This window comes from Centroberyx affinis, unplaced genomic scaffold (genome assembly GCF_046629955.1).
Source record: "Centroberyx affinis isolate AG114_WGS23_722 - 3 ecotype Tasmania unplaced genomic scaffold, CSIRO-AGI_Caff_v1 ptg008169l_1, whole genome shotgun sequence".
NCBI lineage: Eukaryota > Metazoa > Chordata > Actinopteri > Beryciformes > Berycidae > Centroberyx > Centroberyx affinis.
In genome coordinates this window covers 37,609-49,442 of record NW_027284066.1, presented here as the reverse complement: position 1 = coordinate 49,442, position 11,834 = coordinate 37,609, and the positions used below count along the sequence as shown (strand labels likewise).

The 11,834-nt window shown below is 41.1% G+C and overlaps 1 protein-coding gene across 1 annotated transcript in view; it reads left to right on the top strand.

The window, feature by feature from the left end:
• Window positions 1-885: 885 nt before the first annotated feature.
• The window catches only part of LOC139640019 (A-kinase anchor protein 13-like), a gene marked incomplete at its 5' end in the record, with an annotated part of 47,002 nt that continues 36,053 nt past the window's right edge, over window positions 886-11,834 (top strand). The window contains 8 exons of the mRNA XM_071514178.1: window positions 886-1,001; window positions 3,903-4,101; window positions 4,397-4,592; window positions 4,912-4,971; window positions 6,715-6,774; window positions 9,512-9,701; window positions 10,397-10,505; window positions 10,758-10,883. Coding sequence (XP_071370279.1) covers window positions 886-1,001; window positions 3,903-4,101; window positions 4,397-4,592; window positions 4,912-4,971; window positions 6,715-6,774; window positions 9,512-9,701; window positions 10,397-10,505; window positions 10,758-10,883 — 1,056 coding nt within the window. The remainder of the gene's footprint in view (window positions 1,002-3,902; window positions 4,102-4,396; window positions 4,593-4,911; window positions 4,972-6,714; window positions 6,775-9,511; window positions 9,702-10,396; window positions 10,506-10,757; window positions 10,884-11,834) is intronic.

Below are 11,834 nucleotides of genomic sequence, written 5' to 3'. Positions count from 1 at the left end.
TTGCTGTATTGGTACTTTTACTTAAGTAAAGGATCAGAGTACTTCTTCCACCACTGCTGATAGCTGATGTTCAATATCAAAAAATATTCAAAAAGTACTGAGTGTTTTATTCAGCCTCTGAAACAGCATTTAGACCATCATGGCACACTAAAACTCTCCAGTGAAACCCAGACTAATCATATTATACTAAAATTAAGTCCCTTGAGTTCATTATTTAGCTTTAGCTCGCACAATTTAAATGAAGCCGTCAACATCATTGCTGTGAACTAACATCCTTCCTGCCATCGCCAGCCATAACAGATGAGATCACTTTCAGTGGGCCCACTGACACACACACACACACACACACACACACACACACACACACACACACACGCAGGCTGTTTTTATGTGGTCTGGGTGATATGAGGTCAGCTTCCTGTCTTGGTGGATTGCAACCGGCGTTGCAACCCTTCTTGCACAGCAGCTTCATAGCGTAATCTCTTTAAGAATAAGGTGTTGCGTCTACCACTTAATCAGCAAAACCATAGTGGATAGATAAAGGTTAAAAAAAAAAAAATCCAAAAAAAAATCATGCGCTTTACTTGCTTTGATCGCTTTTTTTTTCTTTTTTCTTTTTTATATTTTTTTTGATTTTTTTTTTTTGGGCTTCTTCTGAAGGCAGGACAACAAATCCTGATATCTCTTTTTTTTTTTTTTTTTTCTTCAGAATAGTTTTTATTGGTGAAAAGCATAGGCAAACAACAGATACAATGCCAGGTGTACAGGTCACCATTTTTCACATTACCCCACCCACACCCTACCACTCCACTTGCTTTGATCGCTTGCTCACATTTCCCCCCGTTCCCCCCCCCCCCCCCCCCCCCCCCCCCGTCTCTTTTCCAGCCATCCATCCGGCCATCCATCCAGAGAGGGAGGAGGAGGAGGAGTGCGTGTCGGTGTGTGTGTTGCAGAGAGACACCGTGGTCGGCCACGGCCTGGATGACGCTGTCTTTAAAAAGGTATGGACACACACACACACACACACACACACACACACACACACACACACACAGAATACCCACATTTCATCCAGGCTTTTGCTCCTTCTATCTCCAAGTCCACTCACAAGCCAAAGGCTGTGTGTATTTCCCACCTAAAAATATCTAACTATCTAACTAATCTAAGTATATTTATTGATTTCCAGAGGGTCAGCCAATTAAGGATGAACAAGCATGATAAAAATATGAAAATATGTACCCTCTTTTCTCAACTTACCCTCAACACCGAACACATTCTCCACACACACAAGAGAACCAAAAGATAGTCAAATAATCAAAAATGAAATAAATTTAAATAAAAAACGGATAAATAAATAATAGAAAACAGAGATAAAACACCAAGACAGAAGGTTTATACAATGAGGTATAACAAGGGTAATCAGGCTTAATGATGGGATAATGGCATATTAAACACTACGACAGTGGTTCTCAACGTGGGGTCCGGGGACCACCAGCGGTCCTTGAGGGGGTTCCAGGGGGTCCCCAGCCAACTGATGAATTGTTAAACTTCACCATTATTTCATTTACAAGAAGTGAACACAATTAGAATGTAGAAGTATGACTGTTTTGATCATAGTTTCTCTGTTATCTCTCTACCTACAGTGGGGTCTGTGGCTCTAATGTGGACTAAATTAGGGGTCCTGGATATGAAAAAGGTTGAGAATCACTGCACTAAGACCTACATGGAAATGTGCCTCGAGATCTCAGTCCATGCTAGTCCATAGAGACCACTCCAAAGGGCCCCGTCCTCTCCAATATAGTCCAGAAAGGAGTCCCAAATGAAAAAACTGAAATGGTTTGCCCTTGAGCCAGAAGCTTATAGCTTCTAAAGGGATAAATTCCATAACACTCCATTGCGAAACCGTGGGGACAGAGTCTGAAATCCACTGAAGAAGAACACATCTCCTTGCACTAAGACAGAAGCACCTTAAGCCAGTGTTTCTCAACGTGGGGTCCGGGGACCACCAGGGGTCCTTGAGGGCATTCCAGGGGGTCCCCAGCAAATTGATGAATTGTTAAACTTCATTATTCATTATTTTGATCATAGTTTCACTATTATCTCTCTACCTACAATACAGATAGTCATGGAATTCTGGACAAAATCATATCTCACAATAAAAAATATTCTCAGATTTGGGTCCGAGAGACAAACTCTCGGGGTCCATGGCCCTAATGTGGACTAAATTAGGGGTCCTTGATATGAAAAAGGTTGAGAACCACTGCCTTAAGCAGCTTCAGTGAAGAGGGGCTGAGGTTCAATGCTGCTGAATGGATTCCCAGAATGCAGAAAATAGGTTCAGGGGCCAGTTTTTTCTTAGATATAATATCAATTTCTTTACACACTTTGACCCAGAAGTCATTAATAAGAGGGCATTCAAAAATACAGCGGAAATATGAACCTTCAGTAGTCTTACACTTTATGCACCTAATCTAAAATAAAATTTGACGGTGCAACCTTTTAGCCTTGTTACGCAACAGACTGGGAAACTCCGGTCCCCTCGGAAACAAGAGGAAAACCAGACAACTGCATAGAAGTCGGGTCACATGCCCTTAAAAAAAAAGTAGTACCAGAAAGTGGTTCTTTAAGCATGTAGCATTGTTTGGTACATCCTTATTAGACCATACAGAAGGGTCCTTTACAGCACCAAAGAACCATTTTCTGGCATTATAGAGATCACTTTTTGTTCTGAGTGTAATCTGCCCAGCGCTGTGTGATCTCAGTGTGACTCACTTGTTCTAGAAGAGGCCTTTTTCCACCTTGTAATCCCGCAGCTCCACAGATTAAACTGTCAGCTAGGCTAAAGTCCCGCCGCCTGCAAGCCAAAGTTTTCCGTTTCTTGGCAGGATCCTTTGAAAACGGCATTTGGACAATTTGACAGTTTGACTCTAAACCCCGATCTTTAAAAAGAAATGGGTGAGATTTGGACCGGAATGGTGGCTAGGAGGGATTCCTTGAGGCTTGGAGACATATATTATGTGTGTGTGTGTTATTGTTACTATCTTGATAATCAGTTTCCTCTGGTTTAGTTCTATCCAAGTGTGTGTTAGGCTTAGGAACTAATGCTTATAAGAAGTCTTATGAGGGCCAAATGTCTGTTATTATTAATTATTAGAAGAAGTCTAGAAATGTGATGTAATTTGGAAGAAATAAAAGGTAACACTTTACAATAAGGGTCACTAGGTTAAGGGTTAGTTAATGCTTAATAAGCATTAACTAACCCTTAATTAACAGTTAACTAATGTGTCTGGTAATCATTTACTAATGGTGTTCATGTTAACTAAGGTATTAATTTATACATTATTTAATAGTCATCTTTATAAACTATTAAATAATGTATAAATTAATACCTTAGTTAACATGAACACCATTAGTAAATTACACATTAGTTAACTGTTAATTAAGGGTTAGTTAATGCTTATTAAGCATTAACTAACCCTTTTTAAGCATTAAATAACCATTATTAAGCATTAACTAACCCTTAACTTAGTGTACCCTTATTGTAAAGTGTTACCAAATGAATAAGATACCCCCCCAACAAAAAGATGATCAATTTTGGAGGGCTAGTATAGACTGTAATGGTATTAATGAATTAGTCTAGTTTTATTAGCACGAATAGTCAATGGAAGGTCCTCACAAGTACGGCATAATAATATGAATGTGTGTGTGTGGGTGGGTGTGTTTCTTCCATGCTTTGACAACAGGCCCTTTCTCTAGACTTGTCTTTGTGGACTGACTGGACTGTTTGTCCAAACTTCTACAAGAAAAAATGGTTTTGCTTTAGAGTAGTACAGGTTTTTTTTTTTTTAAACAAAATAGTGCCTTTAACACCAAAAAGAATGGACTCTTCTTTCTCTCCTTAGCCTGAAGATCCTGCCCCTAGGCTAGAGAGCAGAGACAGAGGGGTACGTGTCTCCTGGTCCTCCGCAGACGACTCCTCCACGCAGGGGCCTCTCAGCGCCTCCTCTCTGCCCGGCCGGGGCGCTCTGTCGGCGGGCACGCCCAGCGCGGAGGCCCCCTGGAGCTCCGCGGATCCCTGGAAGTCCGAAACAGAGGAAGGAGGTAAAAAAGGCGTATTTCAGTCATGTGTTTTTTTTTTTTTTTAAACATCTCTTTATTGAATTTTCAAAAGGTTCTGGTATACATAATACAAGATCATTATATAATATACAAAATATAAAACCGCCCTCCCCTTTCCCAACCCCCTGGTCTCTCCTACTCATCCTCCCAATCCACCCCACCACCCAGTCCTACCCCCAGTCCCATCCCAAGTAGGCTACAACTGTCATGTGTTTTTTTTTTTTAGCGAGGTTTTTTAGTTTCATTTCCACATCCGTTTTCCTGTCGCGATTCCTAGGAGGAGGAGGAGGAGGAGGGACGGAAGGAGGAGGAGAGGAGGAGGAGAAGAAAGACCAGGTGACCGAGAACCCCGTCTCCTCCGCCATCCTGCGCGCCTCCATCCGCTCCCTGTCGCCGTTCCGCCGCCACAGCTGGGAGCCGGGGAGGAACGGGGGGGCGGCGGCGGGGGGGGAGGCCGACCTGACGCAGCGCAGGTTAGCATGGACACACTAGCCGGGTTTCCACATGTCCACACCTCTCTAAAGTTTCTCCCTTCATTCCATCTGTCGTCATCTCAAGCTCCATTGTCTTCTCTCTTTCTTTGCCTACTTTAGCCCTCTGTCCCAACACTTAAACCTTAGAAACGCCAAATTCACCTTTCCGTCCCAATACCTAGGCTTTAAAATGACCAACCGTAGCTCACTGTCCCCATAGTATTTTATTTAGATACATTGTTATTCAACTATTCTTTCTCAGTCCATCCCTCTCTTCCTTTCCTCTAACAATTCTCCATCCGTATTTCCCTTCGTTCAGTTCATTGAAGAGCCTGTCAGTGGAGGTGAAGAGAGCCAAGCCACCCCTCCACAGGAGAAGGTAGATGCTTATCTATCTATCTATCTATCTATCTATCTATCTACCCATCACTCCACTCCATCTTACGTTTTCACCTTCTTCCAGGTATAGCCATGTAACCCCTATTCCATCGAGAAGTTATTAGACGCCTCATTGACGACAAATAGCAGCATAAAATTCAAACTGTCAAAGGATCTTCATAAAAGACATTGATATAGCCCAGTGGTTCTCAACCTTTTTCATATCAAGGACCCTAATTTAGTCCACATTAGAGCCACGGACCCCCATTTGATGAGACTTTGTCTCTCTGACCCAAATCGGAGAATATTTTTATCGTTAGGTAGGATTTTGTCCAGAATTCCATGACTATCTGTATTGTAGGTAGAGAGATAACAGAGAAACTATGATCAAAATAGACATTCTTCTGCATTCTCTAATTGTTCTTGTAAATGAAATAACGAAGTTTAACAATTCATCAATTTGTTGGGGACCCCCTGGAATGGCCCTCAAAAGGACCCCTGGTGGTCCCCGGGACCCCCACGTTGAGAACCACTGATATAGTCAATGAATCACTTTCCAGGTTTTTCCCACAGATGGCAGTCATTCAACTCCTCCTCCTTTCATGCTCAGACTAGTCACTGACCACAAGAGCGGCACAGGCGGACGAACGTTCTTTACGATGGAAATGATGTCTAAAAGACGAGAATGCTGTTGACATTCACGTCATCTGATTTCACGGTGTAGCTTTTGTTTGGCCGAGATGAATACGCGCTTCGGTTTTGTGGGCTAAAAGTAACGTCAAAACCAGAATCCGATATCAAGCCCATTCCCAAGATCAAAACACGCCCCAAAACATCGTCAAGAGTACGTCGGAGCGATGGAGCGTTCGGGCTTTGCATTCTCTCCCTCTTTATCACCAGAGGAAGAACTATCCCTTCGCTCTTGTCTTTCCATTCTCACGTCTGTTCACAAGAGTCCCATGCACAGTGTTCACTGGAAAAGTCATTAATGAAACGAAAGAGCCGGCCAACGACATCTGGAAGGACTGGAGGGCTGCTGGAGCGAGGGGTGGAAACGGAAAAATGGGGCTTTGATTCCGTCCAATAAGACTCAGATGTACCAAGTCCGGCTCGGCTCGGCACGGCACGGCTTGGCAGCTATCAACACCTCAGCAGCCGTGACACATCTGACTGATTGAAGTCGGACAGTGTAATTACTAGTCACTTCTTGCTCTCCTGTAGTATTGCGTTACTGTATATTAAACTGAGCATGGGGGTAATCAGAATCAGAATCAGCTTTATTGGCCAAGTATGTACACATACAAGGAATTTGCTCACAATATACTTACACAGAATAAATATACAGCTAAAAACAAGGACAACAAAATGGACAGAGGTAAACCTAAACATCTAACTACTAATGACCAAATGTTATCCTGAGCACACTAAGACTAAGAAATCCCCAGCGTCTTTGGTTGCTATGGCAGCAAATGATTGAATCTTGATTACTGAATGAAAACACCAGCCCTTTAGTTTCCCGTTATTGTTCTCTAACTCAGACCCGTCTCTCATCTCAAGCTTGTCATCTCCATCTTTTTCCATCCCATCCTCTCCCACTCTTCGCCGACCCTCGGATTTTCATCCATCCCTCCGTCAACCGTCTAATCTCCTCCTCCTCCTCCTCCCACATCTGTCCTTTCTTTCTCTTCCATGCTTCTCATTTTGTCATCCATCATTCATCGCTCTATCCCTCCCATTTTTCCAGTATGAGTTGGTGTCCGTCCAACCTGCCTCGTCCCGATCAGGAGCAAATAGACAACAGAAGGTAATCAGTGTTGGTTGATAAGCTATTGATTATGTGTTGAGGAAGGAACTGAGATCCATTTTTGAGTGTTTCCATCAGAGGGATGTTTAAATGCCAGGCCAAAACATATACTGTTTTTAATACATGGACATATAAAACGCTTTTAAAGACCATGTAATGCATAATTTGCAACTATAATGTTCTATAATGTTCATGGGGGTGAGCAGGGGGTTCCTAAACTTGTTCATCTTCATTTGTTAGATATGATTTATACAGAATTATATAACTTTCAAAATGGTCATTGGGGATTGGGGATTCGACTGTGTCCATCCATCCGTCAAACATGATATCCAGGGTTCCTACGCAGGTCTGGAAAGTCTGGAAAAGTATTAAAAATGAATTTGATCATTTCCAGGTCTTGAATAGTTTGGGAATTTGAAAAAAAGTCTGGAAAAGTATGGAAAATTTTGCGGTTCAGGTCGGATACACAGATAATTCTAGCTTTTATGTTGTTGTAGAGCCACTTTGAGTCCACAGTTTTTGTTGATGTGAAGAATAATGTTCAGATAGAGGGACGCTCTTATTACCCAGCCGCTGTCAGCATGCATTATATCAAATACCCACCAAAATCAAATCCAGTCAAGAACATAGGGTCTGGGAAAAATATGGAATTTTAAAATGGAAACCGTGTAGGAACCCTGCCAATCATCTCACATATTCTGATATTTGTCGCTGTGAAGAACAATCTTCATCTATACAGTGATATGACCTAGTTAGCAGGGGCAAGATGTCTATCTGCGTAAATCATATTGAACACCAGACAAAATCTTCAAAACAAATCAAGGTCTGGAAAAAGGATGGAATTTTTTAATTGAAAATGTGTAGGAACCCTGGATATCTCAGTTGATAACAAGTAAAGAAATACACTAATTGGCCCGATGGGGGCGCTATAATTAAAGGTCAAAATGTCTAACTTTGAAATGCCCTAACTCCTACAATATAAGTCCACTGGATACGAAACACACATCAAGCTAGCTTTGCTAATTACACCGATTGGCCTAATGAGGGCGCTATAATGAAGGGTTAAAATTGTACCTCCTACATCCTAAGTCGTATTGACAGAAAACTCGCTATATGCGTCTAGCTATCCTTACAAATTACACTGATTGGCCTAATGGGGGTGCTAAAATGAAATTGAATTAATCAAAATTTTCAACGCATACATAATATCCTATGGTGCAATTTTGATGAAACTGGGAGGGAGGACGCATTTTGGCACTGTGTCGTTTAAAAAGTAGACTGATCGGCCTGATGGGGGCGCTATAGTTAAAGGTCAAAATTTCAGACTTGGAAAGGCCACAACTGCTGCACCGCCAGTCCAATTTTGCGACATATTTCACTTGTCGATTGATAAGGGATCGATAAAGAAGAGACGTAAACACATGCTTGCTTTATGACTTGGTTATACTCTCTTTGAGCTTTTTGTGGTTGAAGCCTGTTTGCGTGTGGTGTTTGCACATGAGCTACCGCAGTATAGGAAGTCAGAGCACAATGAGGAAGACCTCCCACAGTCAATAGTCATATGTGTGACACAGGCTACAGTATCGCAGAGAGAGCGGTGCTGGATTAGCTATAGCTGCCGTTCACAATGACCAGCATCGTGATCGTCATTACTGATGCAAACTGGTAAGACAAGACTTTGGAACTACTTTATTAACTTATTCGCTTATCTATCACAGACGGATTTAGAACAGTATAACAGAGTAATATAATTTCATCTCATTGCACTTACACAGCCTCAACAGTGGATACATTGCTTGCTGGATAAGTTGAATAATTCTGTTCATAATATTGAGGTGCTTCTATCTCATTTTTACTAATGTAGCTTCAGTTGACATTTGAAGCTCATTTAGGTGCACTTGATTGATCATGCCAAACACTTAAATATCGCGTATCAGAAGAAAAGATAACCAAAAACCTCTGCATCATTTTCTTCGTTGCGACACGTTCCCAGACAGCGAGTGGTTTTAGCTCACCCTGACAGTGAACAAGGGATGGAGGCAATATTTCTGCTTTCTTCTTCCCTTTTTTTTAATTCAATTTTAAAGCCTGTATTTGCACAGGGTGCACACAACGCAAACCCTCTTCACCCTCTTCTCCAGTTACAATAGCAAGGAACATGGTCGGGGGTTATTTTGACCGCCCCAGGTTTGGTTTTAGTGCGGGGTGCAGCATGAAAGCTATTGCTAAAGCATTTGACATAATTAAAATAAATGGTAAAACTTTACAATAAGGGTCACTAAGTTAATGCTTAATAAGCATTAAGTAACCCTTAATTAACAGTTAACTAATCTGTCTGGTAATCATTTACTAATAGAGTTCATGTTAACTAAGGTACTATATTATACATTATTTAATAGTCATCTTTATTAACTATTAAATCATGTATAAATTAATACCTTAGTTAACATTAGTTAACTGTTAATTAAGGGTAACTGTAAATTAACTAACCCTTATTAAGCATTAACTTAGTGACCCTTATTGTAAAGTGTTACCAAATAAATAAATAAAAACTTGATCATGTACTTGTATATGTGTTGGGGCAAACTGGGCTGAATTGGGTGTAGTTGTGGTACAATAGACAGAAAATAATAATCAGTGCCTATAGAAGATGGGTCAGGTACAAAGCCTCATAACAGTACTTTAATAAAACTTGTCTAACTGTAGTTCCGCTTTTGCCCACTCTCTTTCCACACAGCTACAGTCTGGAGGGTCTGGAGGTGGAGAGGGGAGCGGGCCGGGCCACGTGCCCCGGCCTGGGCGCGTCCGATCGGGAGGAGAGGGCCGTGGGGAGGGGCTCGCGTCTGGACAGCCAGGAGAGGGGAGGCTCACTGGTCTCTCTCACCGAGGAGGAGCAAGAGGGAGACGCAAGCAGCATCGATAGTCAGGTTGGGTGTGTGTGTGTGTGTGTGTGTGTGTGTGCATGTGCTCTGGGTGGACCGATATATCAGTCAGCTGATACATCGAGCTGATATTGTCCTTTTATTAAAAATCCGATCTGGTCCAATCCCTGTCGTCCACTTCTGATATGATGGATATGATGCAGTTTGATTAATTACATACTTATTGTAGAATTGATCAATACTATGCTTAAGGTCTATGGGAAGCCCTTAACCTGAACTGATTCTAATGACATTTAATGTTTTGATTGGTTTCCACATTCTCAGCAAGCATTCGGCATTTGATATAAGGAAGATACTTAGGGCTTTCAGTAAAACTTTTGTTGAAAATTGTCAAATTTAAAAGACATTGAATATCGGTGCAAAACATTGTCTGAATGCAGTTTCAGTCCAAAAATCAGTACGCTATCATCCTTTCATCCATCATCCTTAGTATGGAGGACCACAGGTGTCAAGAAGCTAAATGACTAAGCAGCATTTATTCATAGATTAATAAATTAATTTGTAAACAAATTTATGAATGCCTATTTTTATTGTACAATTAGTTATTAATTAATGAAATGCTTTATTACTATTTCCGTGACACTTGTGGTCCTCCATACCTTAGTGATTTGTATGCTTGTTTTGTGCCCGTCTCTGGCTTGATTTTGTGTTTTTCCCTGTGTGTCTTTTTTTTTTTTTAGAGCTCTCACCAGGTCCTGTCAATGGCAACCGGCTGTCCTTCCATGTTCCACCACCAAACCCTCACCAAATCCATCTCCATGGTCGCCATCAGTCACCGCGAAACAGACGGTGAGTTTCTGCCATATCTTCAGAATCTCCTTTTTTAAATCATCGTCCATTCATTCTACGGAGCTTGTTCTATTCTGTTCCCTTCATCCCTCTTTGTTTTTCCTTCCCCTTTCCCTCCCGCAGTTTTGAATTCAGATTTATTTGTGAACTGTTACAATAAAAAAATGAACTTTTTCGATTTCCTCGTTCATCCCGCTGCCCCCCCCCCACCCCCCACCCCTCCCACCCCTTCACCTTGCCGATGCCCTTCAGCGACTGGACGGCCTCGGTCAAAGCGACGAATCAGCTTCTCTCTCAGTTTCTCCCCGCTCCTCCCCAAAAGTAGACGCTCCTTTTCTATTGGCTCCTCCTTCAGTGATGAGGAAGAGGAGGGAGGGAGTAAGTACTGCGAATCCCAGAATGCCTGGCGTGCCTTTGGTTCCTTACTTTGTAATGTTGCCTAAAAAAAAAACACACAGCCGCTCACTAAAATGTGGTCGCCTCTTGCTGAAGCCGTAGAATCAGAATGGATAGAAAAAGCACTTCCTGGTGTATTTTGTTATTAGTTTCTCCCTCACTACAACTTATGGAGGACCACAAGTGTCACGGAAAGGCTAAATGGAGAGGCTAAAAGGAGAAGCTAAATGACTAAGCAAATCGAATAGCTAATAGGAAAAGGAAAAGCAGCGGGGAAATGGAAATGCAAATTGGAAAGGAAATTGCCCTTTTAAATGCCTGATTAAAATCTGTATCCTTAATTCAATTTGTGAATCCAGTTATTTATTTCTCTTTTTAAGCTGCATTTTCAAATAGATTTTTAAATTCCATTATTTATTTATGAATTCATTAATGTATTTTTAAATGATGTACTTATTGACGGTTTTAAATCCCTTTTTTAATTTGAACTATTTATTGATGGATTAATATTTAATTTGTAAATTATTTTTATAATTCCTCTTTTTATTGCCCATTAAAATATCAAATAATGAATTACTTTGTAATTTAGTCTATTTATGCATAGATTAATAAATTAGTTTGTAAACACATTTATTAATGCCTATTTTTATTGTACAATTAGTTATTAATTAATGAAATGCTTTATTACTATTTCCGTGACACTTGTGGTCCTCCATACAACTAAGATGGCCACTATGCAATTTCAAGTTGCATGTGTATACAATGAGTTCAACCATAAAATGCCTTTGTCATGGTCACACATCAGCTTTCTGAGTCTTCTGCACTCTACAAACATGTATTTCCTTGGATAAAAACGGTTCTGTGGCAGCCATCTTAAGTGAACCAACCAAGTGACTATTCCGGAATGTGTGAATTCCACACGAGTGACTGTCC